At 39.8% G+C, this 17,797-nt stretch overlaps 1 protein-coding gene across 1 annotated transcript in view; it reads left to right on the top strand.

Annotated features, from left to right (window-relative positions):
• The window catches only part of LOC129720826 (uncharacterized), a 58,986-nt gene extending 41,624 nt beyond the window's left edge, over window positions 1-17,362 (top strand). Inside the window, exon 3 of the mRNA XM_055672636.1 lies at window positions 17,208-17,362. Coding sequence (XP_055528611.1) covers window positions 17,208-17,220 — 13 coding nt within the window. The 3' untranslated portion in view covers window positions 17,221-17,362. The remainder of the gene's footprint in view (window positions 1-17,207) is intronic.
• The last annotated feature ends 435 nt before the right edge of the window (window positions 17,363-17,797 follow it).

The following is a 17,797-nucleotide window of genomic DNA, read 5'->3' as shown; positions in this document are numbered from 1 at the left end:
AAATTCGCTTTTATAGAGCTGGACTTTTAAATTAGCTTTCCGTGAAGCTTCGAGGATTTTTCTTAAGTTTTCAATGTGTTCTTTCAGGGATGACGAAAAGATGATGATGTCGTCCATGTACACAAGACAACATTTTCCTATAAGGCCACGTAGAACGTGGTCCATTACACGATGGAACGTCGCTGGAGCATTTTTCAACCCAAACGGCATGATCATATGAGTAAACGATGATCTTTGTAATTTAATTTTCTTCGTGAACGTTATTAGTTTGATTCCGTCTGAAGTTGGATGATGATGGTATTTCTTTTTTTTTTTTAAATAGCTTAGTTGACACGGCACGATACAATTTATGTTTAACTGAACTTAAATTCTAAATTAGCAGAGAAAAGAGGGAGGCCTTTTTTTATTCTCGCGGCCGACTACGAGCTAGTGGGGATTTAAGGTGAGAGGAGGGGTGTTACAATTTTGTTTTTAACTATTTTATATTACAGAATGTATTCATTTGTACGTGGCTAACCAGTGATGTTCTATTTGAGCAGTTTTGGTCTGAGGTGTCTGCGTAAACATAGAGATGCCGAGTCTTCGTTTTAGTGTCTCAAGCCGGGTGCATCATTCTCTTTCAGTTTGTGACAGAAATTGTATTCTAGCAAATAGATAAAAGAAATCAAATTTTAATGCCAGCATTTTTTATAAATCCGTATAGCTGTGTCATGTACTGGAGATCACCGCTTCCCATAATGTCTCTAACGGGTACGTTCGGTTGTTTTCCTCGGGCCCGAAGGGAATCTATAAGCTCAGACCTAACACCACAGTATTCGGTACACGACCAAACAACATGCTCGATGTCATGGTAGCCATCGCCACAAACGCAGTGATTACTGTCTACAAGCCCTATACGAAAGAGATGCGTGTTTAACGTATAGTGATTGGACATAAGTCTGGACATCACGCGAATGAAGTCCCGACCTACATCCAACCCCTTGAACCATGCTTTCGTCGATACCTTAGGAAAAATGGAATGTAGCCACCGTCCCAGTTCATCTGAGTTCCATGATAATTTCCAACTGTTGAGTGTTCTCTGACGCAAAATGCTATAAAATTCATCATAAGCAATTGGTCTTACATAAATATCGCCATCAATAGCACCCACCTTAGCTAAAGCGTCAGCCTTTTCATTGCCCGGAATGAAACAATGAGAAGGGACCCACGCTAAGGTAACCCGGTAATTTTTATCTGTTAGAGCACTTAAAAACCGCCGTATTTTCCCCAGGAAATACGGGGTGTGCTTTACAGTCTTCATCGATCGCAGAGCCTCAATGGCACTGTGACTGTCTGTGAAGATGAAGTAGTGGTCTATGGGCAGAGTTTCGATGATCCCAAGAGAGTACTGAATGGCAGCAAGTTCTGCGACGTACACGGAAGCAGGAGCATCGAGTTTGTAGGAGGCGGTAAAATTTTCGTGGAAAACACCGAAGCCAGTGGACTCATCTAGATTAGATCCGTCAGTGTAAAACCTTTTATCATAACTAACATGTTTAAACTTATTGGAAAAAATTTTAGGGATCTCTTGGGGTCGCAATTGATCCGGGATACCAGAAATGTCTTGTTTCATGATGGTGTCGAAAAATATAGCATTATTAGAAGTATCTAAAGGTGCGACATTGGAGGAATCGTATGAAGAAGGATTAATATCTTGAGCCATATAGTCAAAATATAAAGTCATAAATCTGGATTGAGATTGAAGGTCGACCAACCTCTCGAAATTTTCAATTACTAATGGGTTCATAACTGTGCATCGAATTAGCAACCGGTAAGAGAGATTCCAAAAACGATGTTTCAACGGAAGAATACCCGCTAGCACTTCAAGACTCATCGTATGGGTCGACTGCATGCAACCTAAGGCAATACGCAAACAACGATACTGTATTCGTTCCAGTTTGATCAAATGTGTGTTTGCTGCGGAGCGGAAGCAGAAACACCCGTACTCAATTACAGACAATATCGTTGTTTGGTAAAGCCTTAGAAGGTCTCCTGGGTGGGCTCCCCACCAGGTTCCGGTAATCGTACGAAGAAAATCAATTCTCTGTTGGCATTTTTGTGTCAGATACCTAATATGACAAGCCCAGGTGCATTTAGAGTCGAACCAGACCCCGAGATATTTAGCGATTAAAACCTGAGAGATCGTTTTACCCGTTAGTAGGAGCTGCAGCTGAGCTGGATTATGCTTCCTAGAAAAAACGACCAGCTCAGTTTTCTCCGGAGAGAATTCGATACCCAGCTTAAGAGCCCATTCAGACAAATTGTCTAAGGTATCTTGCAATGGTCCTTGCAGATCGCTAGCCTCGCTACCAGTAATGGATACAACGCTATCGTCTGCAAGTTGCCTTAGCGTGCATGAATTTGCAAGACATTCATCGATGTCATTGACGTAAAAATTATATAAGAGAGGACTTAAACATGAACCCTGGGGAAGACCCATGTAACTAATTCGGGAAGTTGTCGAATCGCCATGTGAGAAATACATATGCTTTTCTGACAACAAATTGAGCAAAAAGTTATTCAAATTTGGTGAAAGTCCCTGTGAATGAAGTTTCGCGCTTAAAACTTCTACAGAGACAGAGTCAAAAGCCCCCTTAATAACCATGAACGCAGAAGCCATTTGCTCTTTTCGAGCAAAGGCTAGTTGAATTTCAGTAAAAAGCAACGCTAGGCAATCGTTCGTCCCTTTGCCCCGGCGAAAGCCAAATTGAGTATCTGAAAGTAACCCGTTTGTTTCGACCCATTTGTCTAACCGTAAGAGGATCATTTTCTCCATTAATTTCCGGAGGCAAGAGAGCATCGCAATCGGCCTATATGAATTGTGATCAGAGGCAGGTTTCCCGGGTTTCCGAATAGCAATGACTTTTACCTCCCTCCAGTCATGCGGAACAAAATTTAGCCCAAGAAACTTGTTGAACAAATTCAACAAGCGCCTTTTTGCAGAGTCGGGTAGATTCTTCAACAGGTTGAATTTTATTCTATCTAACCCTGGAGTCTTATTGTTGTACGACAGGAGAGCCATTGAAAATTCCAACATCGAAAATGGAGGCCCTTCCTTAGTTACTAATAACGCGTCGCGAAAGGTTTTCTGTTCCGGTACAGCTCAGAGCACTCTTTGTCCCACCATTTGTTGGGAGGGCGCTGTCTTATCGTTACCCCGGGTATCGGTTTCGTCTGAGCTTGAGTCGCGGCGTCGATGATCAAGCGAGAAAGGAACGCGTATTCTTCCTCCGGAGGAAGTTCCTCGTGAGTCTCGATAGATTGCGCTATAATAGACTTATAACACTTCCAATCAATATTACGTGTAAGGTCGTAGGAAATATTGATTGGGTTCGGGGGAGTTGAACCATTAGCAATTGATATAACGATTGGAAGATGATCACTACCGTGGGGATCGTTGATTACTTTCCACTGGCAATCTAACGCTAGTGATGTCGAGCAGAGGGATAGGTCAAGCACGCTTTCACGTGCTGGAGGATTAGGTACGCGTGTCGCTTCCCCAGTATTCAAAACTGTCATATTGAAGTCGTCGATCAAGTTACAGATTAAAGAAGATCGGTTGTCGTCGTACAGAGACCCCCATAGCGAACAGTGAGAGTTAAAATCTCCCAAAATCAAAAAAGGTGCGGGAAGCAATTCTGCTATATCAAGGAGTTGCTTCTGTTCAATCCGCGCGGATGGGGGAATATATAACGAAACAAGGCAAAGGTCTTTTCCATTCATATTCGTTTGAATGGCAACAACTTCAATATTCGAGATCGAGGGGAAGTCGATTCTGAAAAAAGAATAGCACTTTTTGATCCCTAAAAGTACCCCTCCACCGTGTGAGTCTCGATCTCGACGAATGATGTTAAAATCGTGGAAATTAAGTTGGTCATTTGAATTGAGAAAAGTTTCACAGAGCGCGAACGCATCACAATTGTATGTGTTTATCAAATGTGAAAATAAATCGAATTTGGGGATGATACTTCTGCAGTTCCACTGTAACACAGTGACAAAATTCCTAACCTCTTTCGACGTATTAGTCATCGAAAGATACGATAGCTGAAATGAGGGGCCAAGTTGCTGTGAGTTGCTTCAAATAGGTTTTCACTGTAGGGAGAAGGGCAAGAAGAATGTTTTGAAGGGGATCTGGTACGTTGAATGTTTCAAATATCCAGTCCACAATATCAGAGAATTTTATGAACCCTGTTTCTTTTATGTCTTCTGTTCGAGAAATGGGTGCACGAGGGGTTTTTGGTGCCCCAGGAAGCGGTGGGTACTCCTGGTTTGATTTGAAATTAAAACCGGGGGGCACTTGCTTCGGGTTTTCTTCACCGCTTCCTTTCTGTGTTGTCTTATTGGTCATTCCGCTAGGGGTTATCTTACGACCTTTGCGAGAAAGATTAGGAGAGTTGAGCATTCTCCTCTTCCTAGATCCCTCTGGCAAGGTATAAGAACACCCTTCGACGGATCGTCAGATGTACCCTCATCGGTTGGCAAAAAGGAAAAGATGTTTCCTGTCGAGGGTGGCTCAGCCCTCTTTAGCATTTCTGCAAAAGAGCGCTTTGATCGTTCCTTAAGGGAACGCTTAATTTTTTCCTCGCGCTGTTTGTACGCGGGACACGCCGAAAGGTCATGCCGAGTTCACTCGCAGTAAAGACACTTTTCAGTATCCTCACTGCAAGCGGTCTCAGCATGATTGCCTCCGCACTTGCTGCAGCGTGCCTTGTTGCAGCAGTAGGTGGCTGTATGACCTAACTGCTTGTAGTTTTGGCAATGCATGCAAACCCGCGGTACAAACAGGCGTACAGGCTGACGAACCCAGTCCAAAGAGATGTAGTTCGGCAGTGCGGATCCGGCGAATGTTACACGGAAGGAATCCGAAGGGAGGAATTTCTTCTTCCCTTCCTCGATGGATACTGAATGCAATTGCTTGCAATCCAGTATCTTTGCATCTTGAATCAGGGGGTTCCTGAAGCAGCCAACCCCGTGACGCAAACTGTCATCGACCGTGAGGCTTCCTTCGGTAACCACACCGTCGATCTCCACGTCCTTGGCAGGAATGTACACGCGGTACTCTCTCGTGAAGAGCTCGTAGCTAGCAATTTCGTTTGCTTGCTTCAAGCTACTCACGACAACTCGCAGTTTGTTCGGCCTCACCTTCGTAATCTCGGTTACGGCCGAAAACTGTTTTGCCAGGTCCTTGCCTATTTGTATAATGTTAAGAGGCTTCTTTATGGGCCTAAAGTAAACTACGAACGGACCTTTCGAAGCATCTGGGTAAGCTTTCACCCGTGTTGCCGGTACCCTTGGTACGGGGCTAGGTAGCGGGGAAGGTAGAGGGGAATTGATGGAGAGATCTCAATCTCTTCCCCATTTGTTTCCACATCCAGGAATAGTTGCACCTGCATGTCGTCCATTTTGCGGGAGCGTTATGCTCTACCACACACAAACGATAAATATTCGAATGTGGGGGGGTGGGGGGATCAATTAGTTGATATTAAATTTTGAAACAAATTTTTCAAACTACAATGGATCAAAATAAAAAAAAACAGCAATACTAATACTTATAACAATAGTAATCATAATAATAATGAAAATTGTAGTAATAATAATAATAATAACAATAATAATAATATCAATAATAATATTAATAATAATATCTTAACATAGTAATAATATTGATAATAATAAAAATTCTAAAGGTAATACTTCACCGAACGTCTAAGTCACGACCTCACGGCTGATAGTAGTATCAGTCGAGTGTCTTCGCAGAACAAACAATGACGATCCAGCTTCGTGTTGTGAAACAGTGGCCGTATCCTACACGCGACCTTGTAGATGCCACTTGTAGTTGACTTCCACTCGCTCGATCGTATGATGGTCCGTGCTGCTAGCGGGGTAACAGCGGTGCGGGAGAACTATTCTTGCTGATATATCAGCTGCGTATCGAATCACTGGCGGGGTAGCCTGCCCCTACCAGTGTGCAGATGTTTCTGCCGATATACAACAGGCTATTGTTATCGCGCAGCACTAGAGGTAATCGACAAAAAAAACACCCGTACGATAACTCGTGTATTGTTATTTTGCGAACTCAAACGGAGATAAACAATTTGCGTCTAATCGAGACGAAAGCAAAACAACGAATGATGATGGTATTTCTTGCTTAGTAGCAAATGGTGGCCTATTTCCGGGACGGATTTGGTTAAGATTTTGTCCTCCTAAGGGGTAGGTTGGACGCGGAAAGCTATATTGTGGGCGAGAATTTCGATTGTTATAATTATTTTTTTGTCCTCCTGAAGGGTAGACTGTACGTGAAAAGTTATTTCCAGAGATGTGTGGAGGGGGAAAATTTTTATTGTTATTATTATAATTATTTCCTTGGGGGACGCTAGGGGACTGGTTTAAAAAACTTTGGTTGATTGTTATGCGGTTTTGCTTCTATTCTGTTCCTTTCTTTCCTCCTAAGTATTGCATTTGATTGGTATAGTGCACTTTGGCATGCACTCAATAAACTATTTGGTTCGCTGGTTCGCGTTAGAGAGGAAATTGCATCTTCCAGCCCATCTACGTACGCGTTAGTTATCATAGTTTCGTAGGAAGCCATGACAGTTTCCATCGCACTCGAAGAGAAAATTCTTCTACACTTTTTTGTCCTTGCTGAAGATATGGTATTGAAGACAAAATAGTGGCCAAATCGCGCTTGTTCCCGAATCTTTCCTTAAGCTTATTTTTTATAGCCTCCCAATTACACTCGGTTTTGCTTATCAGGAGCGCTTCGTTAGCTTTTCCTGTAATTTTATCTCTTATTATCGAGTGCCAAATTGGCAGTATGATTGGACGAGTTTCGTCAGGTATAATTGTTTTTGCGCACTTTATTTTCACTTCCACCGATTCGAGTTGAGAGGGTAATTCTCTCTCAACACCACTATAAATCGGGATTAATTCTATAATATCTGGAGTTTTCGTCGGGTCGAAATTTTCGATCGTCGACGGTCGCGGTTCAATTGCGGGGCGCGGCACGTTTTGCAATCTTTTGAGTTGCAATTTCTGTTGTTGTTAAAGTTATCGAAAAAATATGATAAAATGTGCTATAACTTTGTAAGAAAAGGCCTGGAGGTGTGTGGTCTTCAACAAAAACGTGTGTTCTATATGCCCAAATGCTTCTTTAGAACGACGTTTTCTTGTAAAATGTAACTAACAAAAGTTAAGTACAAAAAACTAACTTTTAAGTAACTTTCATAGAAAAAACTCTGTAATTCTGTACGCATTGAAGATAGACATTTTATTTGTTCAGCAAAGTATCATATTTTTGCACGTTCTAAAACTTTGTCGAATTAACTACTCCTCTATTTCTTAACACAAAAAAGTAAGAATATTTGATATATGAAAACCTACTGTAACATATGCTCGCCGTACTCTAATATAGGTGGATTGGGACACATGTACCCTTAAGGAGTTTATAGTACTTTAGCTTAACTTCAAGAAAATGTATTGACATCATGATTCCACACTTTAATTCCACACTTTAACCTATACGTTTTTGAAATTAACAAAAAATAAGCTAAAATATGATTTAACTTTGTAAGAAAAAGTCCTGGAGATATATAAACTTTTGCAAAAATGTGTGTTTTGTGTGCCCTAACAATTCCTCTGAACAATACTTTCCTTTAAAATGCAACTAACAAAAGTTAAGTACAAAAAACTAACTTTTAAATGAGTTCCATGTTATATACTTTATAACTTTGTACCGAAAGAAGATAGGGTTTTCATTTCTTCAACAAAGTTTCATATTTTTGAATGTTGTAGTTGTAGAAACTTCGTTGAATAAAATATTCTTCCAGCTCTTAACACAAAAAAGTTATTTTTTTTTATTTTTAGTATAGTAAACTTTTCATACTTTTTGACAAATTGCGATTATGCGGGTCATTCATACAAACAATTGTTCCGAAGACATAAGCTAGGATGAAGGTGAAAGACGCTTGAAGCTGGTCGGCTGAATCGCTCCCCGATGATAAGCGGGTGGCTTAAATGCGCCACTCTCCTAAGAGAGACCACCCGCCGAGATGTGATTGCCCAGCCTGAGACCTTCCAAGGGGAGGTTCTTTTTTATCCCGTTACGGGAAGGTAAGCTGTCCGCTGACCTTAAATGCCCTGCTCTACTCCGTTAAATGCGTCAGATACTTTGCCTACTCTCCCACCTGGTACCTTTATCCGCGGTAATCGACCTCGCAAAAACAGAACGGCAGAGGGTTAATTTTCATCACTGGCCCAATCCAGTCTCGCAGAACTAAAATTGACCAGAGTGGATTCGGGAGCTTTCCGGGCTGGTTTCGGAGCCAGCCGCCCCAGTAAAATAATACCAAAAAAAAAACAGCGAAACTACACGAAACCCCGAACCAGTGAAAAACCTTAACCCATCTACTAGGACAGTCTATCGCTTTTCATAAAAACCGCCGTTTTCTGCCGTATAACTACTGTGGTTTATTCCAGTGAGATTTGGTACCTTCTATCACGTTTCAGCATTTTATTACAATGGTTTTGATTTACAATTTCGCTTCACTAGGCCTAGTCATTTCTTATCCTAACTCATTCCTTTCCCGATTCATTCCCTATCTTCTACAGTGTGCAATTTTGCTGTCGTCAAAGGGGCAAGTGTGCGGCGGGGGCAAATCTTCACTAGATTCGGCTTAGGGTCACGGCCCTAGCTTAGTCGCATGCGCATGGACAAAAATTAGATGGGAGTACTCACTCTTTACCGGGTTTCATGAGGGTGGGTCGGCTTACAATAGCGTAGCCGCCATAACTGGTTACTGCTGCTGCGTCGTTCTGCTTCGTACCACGCGGGTCCTTTCATTGATGTCCTATCGGCACGCTACCAGTGCTACGTTGGGTCGAAATCGGGTGTCTCCACTCTAGTCGTCTAGCCTATTGTTCTCCTCGAACGTCTGCTGCTGCCTGGCAGTGCACAGCGTGCGCCTCGATCAGTGAATCATCAAGGGTGATGGTGCCGATTACTGGTCTTTCGGCCTGTTCCGTACAGGCATAAACGTTTGACGATGCTCGTGTTCGGAATCGTGTTGTGCAGGAAAGCCGCGGGGGTATCCGTGATGTCGCAATCGATGAGCGGTGGCGATTCTAATGGAAGAAAAAGGTGGCCAGCACGTGTCGTTTCATTATCTACCGCCTCTGGGCAAGATTCCGCTTCTTACCTTTATGCACACTTTGCACACTAGAATTTTTTACGCACATCCACTCTGAATGGAACCTGCCTTTATCTATTTACGGGTCTATCTGGGGAAAGGAACTGTCCTTAGTAAATTAAATAAAGAGTTTCACTGGTTTTTTTTAACCACCTGTCTCAAACTTCGCGCGGATCTGTACTGTGCAGATCGCTCCTACCTCTTTCACTAGTCAACTTAGAGTGAACGATCAAGCATTGGGATTCCTCAGATCAACCGTCCACGGTAACTTCGTTACCGGAACCTGTCTCGCGAGGATCATTGCCCACGCTAAGGCCCGAAGGTTGCAGTTTCGGCAAAGTCATCTTCTTCTAGCGTGCATCTTCCACCCAGCATCCAGTATCCCATCCCCGAGGATAGAGAGAAAAAGGAAACTCTCCCTGTGACGCAATAGGTCAATAGACTTATTCGGCTGGGTCGATCCACTCTTCGACCGCCAGCGATGCATGCAAAGCAACGTAAGCAAACGTAAGAGGACTCGTGGCTGAGTAAATAATATGCCAATTACTACTTTTTTGGCGCCTGTTGCGGTAATGTAAACCGCAGATTATTTAGAAAAAAAGAATTTGAACGTGGCAAAAGTCGGAAATTAATTCTAGCATGCATTATGTGTAATGCAGAATAAATGAAATAAAAAACAAATCAATTCTGATTCAATCTTACAATATCGTTATTCAATATTACGATAGTGCTGCTAAATCTAAAAAACCATTACTTCCAAGGTACTCGTTACACGCTATGGAATTAAGTTCCCCTTTTTGCCTTATTGAACCACTGTGCGGCGCTATTAATAGCTCTTACCGTCGCAGACTTGCTGCGCTGGCTGGTGTCGCTGACGTCGATCGATGAATTGCGATGTTGTCACTCGATGATGAGCGATGGCGTCGATCAATGGGACGCGATGGCGTCGGTCGAACTGTATCGACAGCGTCATTTTCCAGCTGACCGCAAGTGCCGACGTTTATCCACAGCAGCAATCTCTAACTCTGTCGTGGGTCAACAGCGTAAGGGTGGCAGCCCAAAAAAGAAGCTGATAACGGCTGAATTAGGATTTCAGCATTTTCTGTCGTACCCACATTTAAAACTTCTTACCTTCTTTTTCCTACAATAACGCACGAAAAAGCGTCCGTAGATAACACTTCTAATTGATCCGGCCCTAACGAAAAGGAAAAACTTAACTAGAGGCACTCTCACATTTTAACAAAAGATTTACATAAAAACATACATCTCGTTCACGATCAGAATTGAAATGGACAAGTAGTAGTTCCGAAAATCCTCATATAAGTTGCGCTGTATTCGGTTTCCGTGATCGGAAGTAATGAACCACTCCAACACGATCATTTCAAGCGTGAATGATTCTATCTCCTTCTTCCGTTCTTTCAATCACGGTTTTGCTTTCCACTTCGGTATTTAGTGAGACGGAAAATACTTAGAAAAGGGAATTTGAAATTGCTGAGTTCAATGTAGCGGAGTATTTGTAGAGAAGCGTCTGATTTTCAATTCTTTCATGCAATGATGAACAGTGAAACTAAGTGAAATTAAATGATTTAAATTCGTAAAACAGTGACCGTGCTACAACCTTCCTTTGTCTACTTGACTAAATATTTTCTGGCTTACGATAACTTCAAAAAGTTTGGGGATACATAATATCATTGCAATGCCACGGTAATTTTTGAAATACAGCTTCTACCTGACTTAAAAATCGGTAGAAGCAAAGATTTTTTTCAGACTGATGGAAATTGTCCGCACGTAAGGGATAAGTTGAAAAGCCAAAACAAGAAATTTACGAAAGCAGGAGCATGATTTTTCATTAGTGAGGGTGGAACTCTACCTGGACCTGGATCTTTTGAAGCATCCTATCTAGTTCTTTTAGTGTTGTGAGGATTTCTTGAACAGATACGTTATTTATTTGTTCATGTAAGTGCGAAAAGTACTGGAAGTTCCTGATTTCGTCACTATTTTTATATAAGGTTTAAAAAAAACTCGCAAACTTCTTCCAGATTTGCTTTGAGTTAGTACTAGCATTTACTTCATTTTGTCGTTTGCAAATTTTAAAACCTGCTTTGGGTCTGATTTAATGTTATTTTCTACCCTTGTGTTGTAATTCTCATACGCTATAGATATTTTAATATTCAGTTCATTACATATGTTCAAATATCTGGCTAAGTTTTCTTGGTCTTTATGTTTTTTGTAAGTTTTATGAGTTTTTTGTTTCCTATTCTTCAAATTTTTTATTTCCCTGGTAAACCAAATTGGATCTTTTGAGCTAGCCATTTGCTTTTATGATTTCGGTACAGTATAACACCGTACAGTGAGGATGAGAAATTATCAACCGCTTCGTTCATATCTATTTCATTTTTTAGAAGTGATTGCCAGTTGATGTCAGTTAATTTTCGATTGATTAGTTCAAAATTTGCTTTAGTGAAGTCATATTAATATCCCGGCTCATGATCGCACTCATCCTGTACCAGAAACCGTTAACCTCTTCGTAAAAGTTGTACATTGTAACGAAGACTGCGGTTTCTTTGTTTTACTTACTTTTACATAATTTCAAAAGGGACTTAAGTGCAATTATAACGAAAAAAAAGATTATTTTAGGTATTCTTTTATGTATTATTTTTATTATTTTTTATATATTTAATCACCAGATTTAACCAAAATTTAAAAAATTGGATTTTAAAATTCTTCATGATGCATATTATATTATCAAGTCAAGTTTTAGGTCATCTTCAGACGAATTGGAATAGTTGTTCGAAAAGGTAGCAGCAAATACTAGTTCTACTGGGAAGCTATTTTCAACGAGCTCTGCAACTCGCCGTTTTTTAATTCTGGTGAGCAGCTTTCAAAAAGTTTCTGAGGACGCCTACTAGAAAAATGTTGTTTTATTCATAATTATTATTCTCACCGAATCGAGGAAGAGCAAGCGGTAATTCCAACCAAATTTCATGCTATTCCATGAAATACTTTTTTATTCTATTACATTTCTCCCATTTCAAGCTCAATTTCGAATAATATACAGCAGAAAACTTGTGCATTTTTTTATTAACATGCTCAACTGTGTCTTCTGATAGAGACGATGTCAAATATCGAAATACACATGATGTTCTTTTGCTTACATTGCAGTTAAACCACTTCTCAAAAATCTGCCGGTTCACGAGCGATCGGCATTGACATACGAAAAATAAAAAATCTCGCAAAGTTGCAGGAAGTTGCAGCAAATTTTTATATATTTTGTAGAGGACATTTCAAGCAAACTTTTGATATATGTTTTAGAGAGGAACTCGGTGGAACTTTTTTTTAAACGCTAACGAATGTTTGAGTTCGCGTTTTTTCAAAGATTAATACCTTTATCAACTCATCATACCGATTTATCATACACGCAATCGAAACCAAGTCTCTCTACCAATAAAATATATTGCACTAACCTTGATTGTTATTTTCTATTTTATTTTATTAGAATACACGAAGTAATTAAGTTTTACCAACGTTTAGAAAACGCGCGACAATTTAGCACGAAATGAGAAACTAATGTTTGCTCTGGACGCTGACGCTTGCTATGCGTGTATTAGTATTTGTGATGCTTTCCAAAGCTCACCAATACTTGTTTACAACTCAGGAGACATCTGTGAACACTTCTGGGTAGTTAATGCATCCAAATAAAAAAGAACGAAATACGATTTTTGGCTATGGCTCAACGCACTGTGGGTCATGATCTCTCGGTTTCAATCATTAGCGAGTACTCAATTGCAGTATGAAATTTTTCATTTTCACTTCATTTCATTTTCTCATTCCACAGGAAGCAAATGTGATTCACTATCATCATTTACAATAAAATCAGCATAATTTAAATTGAAATCTCTATATAGGGTACACGGTGCCCCGCTGGACCATTATTATAAAAAAAATTGTCCATCAAATCTAAGTATAGGGGTTAATTCTTGAGGTCATTTTACACCTCTGGTAAAATTTATAAAAAAATCCACCGACCGGATCTCGAGAAATCTCAATTTTAGTGTGTTAGTTAATAAATTTCAAAATAATTCTTATTCGATTCATGCAATATCATCGAAATTTATCCAAAAACTTGCCCAAATAATTTTATACCAGAATATACTTGTTGGTGTTGTTACAATTATGATAATTCACCACTGACTTAACACTCCAAATTGACCTAAGTATGTTATTTGTATGGCTTAGTAGCTCTAGTTTAATTTAAATGTTACTCTCTGTGAAGTGAATGTGGGAAAATGAATCATTGAGTATTATTACAAATCCACACACAAACGCTCACAAACACACATAAATATTCACACACTTATACATATTAATACACAAATTTTGAAAATTATGTATTATATTTTCTCTATTAGAAAGACAAGCGCTGCTAAATGTTGGGCTTCTACTACTTTATCAAGTTTTGATTAATTAGTGCGGTTTCCAGGTTCTGAATAGTGAAAGAACAGTGTATAATAAATAGTTTTCTTTTTGTCTCGAGCATGGGTTCAAAGAGACAATTTCTGAATTTGCCAGCAGCTGAGAAAAACTACAACTTCCGTTTTTTTTTAAATACCACAATACTAACCCTGGAAAGATAGTCTGCGTCAATTTGACTCCTCGCTTTAGAGCCATTACCCTCTTCGTTTTCAAATAGTGCGAATAAGTTCACGTTTATCAAAAAACTGATTTCTGGTATTTGTTATGTATCGATGTGTTACCGCCATAATGATCACTAATTATTAAATTTTTAACAAAAACTTGCATTTTAAATTATTTGAAATTTATGCATCAATTTCACGTCAAAATAAGATTATCTTTCCAGGGCTAAGAAAGTACCCTGTACCAGAGTTCTGCAGAGACACTGGAAGAGGTCTTGGCCATCATAATGAACAAGTTTCAGAGCCTGTTCATTTCAACGTGATTTGGAAACTGAACAAAACTCCAGATTTACAACGATCGCTTATTGAGTACCTTGATTGAGTATAACAGTAATCACATGTGTTAGCCTATACTGCCTTTCTTGCATGGTTGACGTAAAAGCCAATATGTCCAAATTGTACTTTTTTGTTGATTCGGCTTTCTTGTTCTAAAATAAATACAATAATACACACTACAAGAAACTTTTTTGTTCTGAAACATTCGAGAAATATTAAAAATGCGTAACTACCAATTGGTTTTACTCCGTGCGAAATGCAATTGTTTAAAAAAAACGTATTATTCAATACACAAGCTAGGAAAAGGAGGCTAAATTCACTTACTGTATATATTTTTTTTTATCGGGGGTTTTTTCTTCGGCTCAGCGGTCTTGTAACTTGAAAACAGCTATTTAATTTTGTCCTACGTTTCGACACCGATTGGTATCTTCCTCGGGGAAAAAGTTCTAGCTTTGTTTCGCGTCCTACGGTTTTTTAAAACATATAACTGTGTGTTCTGTATCGTTCGATAGTGACATTGGTGGATTGGTATTTTGGTGTTTAAATTTTGAAAAACTGTGATTGTGGCGGTTGTGTACTCTATGGTGGATTTATGCTACACTCAGTAGCACTCAGTTAAAATGATTTGAGCAAGTTTTTGAATGAATTTCGATGATATAATAATGGTCCAGCGGGGCACCGTGGGGTAGGGAACGGCTTAAGCAGTGGCGCTTATTTTAACCAGTCCAAGAAAGCAGGCCTTAAACTCCTGAATTTTGATCAATATCGGCAATCAAAATCGGCAAAAAAAATGATGGAAACGAAAACTTTGATTGTCTAGCTGTCTTACGATTATAAGATAAACCGTTAATCACAAAGAAATTTGTGAACAATCACCATTCGAAACAAATCGATCTATCTTGCAGCCATTCAGGAGCCACTTCGGGTGCTGAAAAAAAACGCCAGCAAAACAGATGGAAACTGCTTAAAATAGGTTCGGGGTGATTGGAATAGTGTCCCTCGATTGGTAACTTTAATTAATTGTTGTTGAAGTTTGCTAACTTAGTTTTACAATCTGAAAACAAGTTCTGACAGAGAATAAGATAGAGAACAGATTGACAAATGTACTTCTGTTTGAATTTCACCCAACAGGCGGTTCCTAAAGCTGCTTAGAATATGTTCCCTACCCTATATGAATTTTTGAGTTAGTGTTGGACTCATCATTCACTAATTCTACCGCCCTCAAAATTGTTTTATCTGATTGCTTTTTTGGCAAAGTGGGGTGGAAAGTAAACAGATACGAAAATATGGATTTCACCCAGACATCTTCAAATTCGGCATGCTTCTGGCATGCGACTGGACTGGAGGTCCCGGGAGTCGTCATGTTGAACGTGCGCTTTGGAACAGTAGAAGGATGATTCATAACTTGCCGGGTGCGGATTTAGTACTTCTCCACTTTAGAAAGGAATAAGCTGAAGATTGAGCGGAGTTCGGGAAAATTGGTCCTTCGCTGTAATTCTGATGGTTGTTATAGTTGCTATAGTTGTAGTTGTTATTGTTGTTGCTTTTGTTGCGATTATTGTGGTTATTATAAATGTAGTTGTTTTTATTGGTGTTGCGGGTGTTTTTATGGTTGTTGTTGTTATTGTTGTAAGTATTGTTGTTTATATTGTTATGGTAAACCTGTTTCCGTCGGTTCCTTCGTTTCCTGGCAGCTTCTGTATTCTTTTGCTGCATCCGACGCTTTCTGCGTTCGTCATAGTCGATCCAATCCGGTTTCCATTTTTTTTTATACTAATGAGACGCCATCCTGAATTGTCAGCATTTTCTGCATGAAGTTCATCTTGCAAGCTTGAAAGTGTTTCAGGTAGAGCTATATTATTCTGGTTGACAGCGCTCTTCAATTCGTGTTCTAGGTTCAATTTTCTCTTTTAGCAGATTCAACGCTTCCTCTGCGGTGTGCGATATAGCCGAGCTGTGTTCAGTGCTGCCATATTTACTGCGACAGAACCCAGGTCTTGCACTTCTTTAGCAATGTGCTTCAGCTCTATTTCTAAGTCGGTTTTCAGATCGGTTTCATACTTCTCGATACGGTCTCTTGTTGCCTTAGAGGAAATGTTGAAGAGGGTCGTCAAATGGTTTTTTATATCCCCGAGATCATTTGCTTTCGTATTGTTAGCGGTTTCGATGTTCCGCGATAATGTTGACACAGCATTTTCAGCTTTTGTTGTTGTTTTGGTTGACCACTGACACAGTTTCTTTAATTTGTTGTTCCATATGGGGGAACAGCGCACCCATTACACTAAGTTTGCTTACATCGGCAGCAATGCGTTGATTAGCATCGACCAATTCTTTCTGCTGTTTTTGAATCAGCCTTTGTTGCTCCGCTAGCGTTTTCACCTCAAACGTCGTAGGGACTAACGATTTGCATTCCTCGCAGCACGGAAGCAAAAACGAAGTTGGATTTACCTTGAGTTGATCGACTTCTTAATGCGGACAGAGCCACGGGACACCGACATCCGACACAAGACCACAACACAACTGTGAAAGATTTTTTGCACAGATTTCGCAAACCTTGCTCGTGTTGACGTTAACCGGCATAAAAAGGGACACAGAGGAGCATAAAAAACAATAATAAACAAAGAATAGCTGAGTATGCGCGAGGTCAGGAGCGACTTGAAACACGTCCGAACTGATTGACGATTTAAACAGAACAGAATTGTAAAGGTGAAGTTTACTTCGAACTTATCACTTGCGATCACTCTCGAAAGCAACAATGCAAGTGATGTAACAAACAGCTTTTTGTAGTTCTACGTCAACTTTGCGGTCGTGTTTTTGCACACAACCATTCTATGGTTTCTTGCTGCAATCTTACAAAAATTTTATCTGTTATAACAGTTACCAGTTGAATAGTTATGCCATTTGGTCAAAAATAAATTCAGAGCAAAAAATAATATTCTTTGAAACTGAACTATTTTGTAAGATGAATATTGTAGTTAACTTCGTTCAACTCACACTATTTTTACCTTTATAGTCATAAAAGATGAAAATTCATGGAGATGCAATCAAAAGCAGCTTAGAGCGATCAAATCTACACCCAGTAGTCCACAGGATAGACCAAATGATAAAGTGGAAATAATCGGTTCAGCAGAAAACCTAGTGGGAATGGTAAGTATACTACCTGGCTACAAAAAGGTTTTTAATCTCTGTATTGTACGGGTGCAGAGTCCCTTCCGAAGGACCCTGTCAGGATTTGTGATATTCGACGAAAACACGACACAATCTTGTACGTGCGGTCAGAAGGACCGGGGATATAGCTAGAGTTTTTAAGATGGCGAAAAAAATAAATTTACTATTAAAATATGTATACAAAACATTGCAACTAAGCTTCATTTCTCTACATATCGTTAGAAAAGTGACGTTTTACGTTACAAAAGTCACTTTGAATATTTTGTGGCATGTCCATTGCTTCATTAGATCATATTCAAACTTCGTGGTAAACATCACCAGGTTTTCACGAGTACTATCTGGAATAGCATACCACGTTGCCTTTACGAGGTTCCATAAGCCTGTTTCACTTTTTGGATGATGCTTTGCATCCTAAACCTTCACAATCTTCCGTAG

Source organism: Wyeomyia smithii, chromosome 2 (assembly GCF_029784165.1).
Source record: "Wyeomyia smithii strain HCP4-BCI-WySm-NY-G18 chromosome 2, ASM2978416v1, whole genome shotgun sequence".
In the NCBI taxonomy this organism is placed as follows: domain Eukaryota; kingdom Metazoa; phylum Arthropoda; class Insecta; order Diptera; family Culicidae; genus Wyeomyia; species Wyeomyia smithii.
The sequence above is the reverse complement of the archived record's forward strand: the minus strand, read 5'-3'. Positions and strand labels throughout refer to the sequence as shown.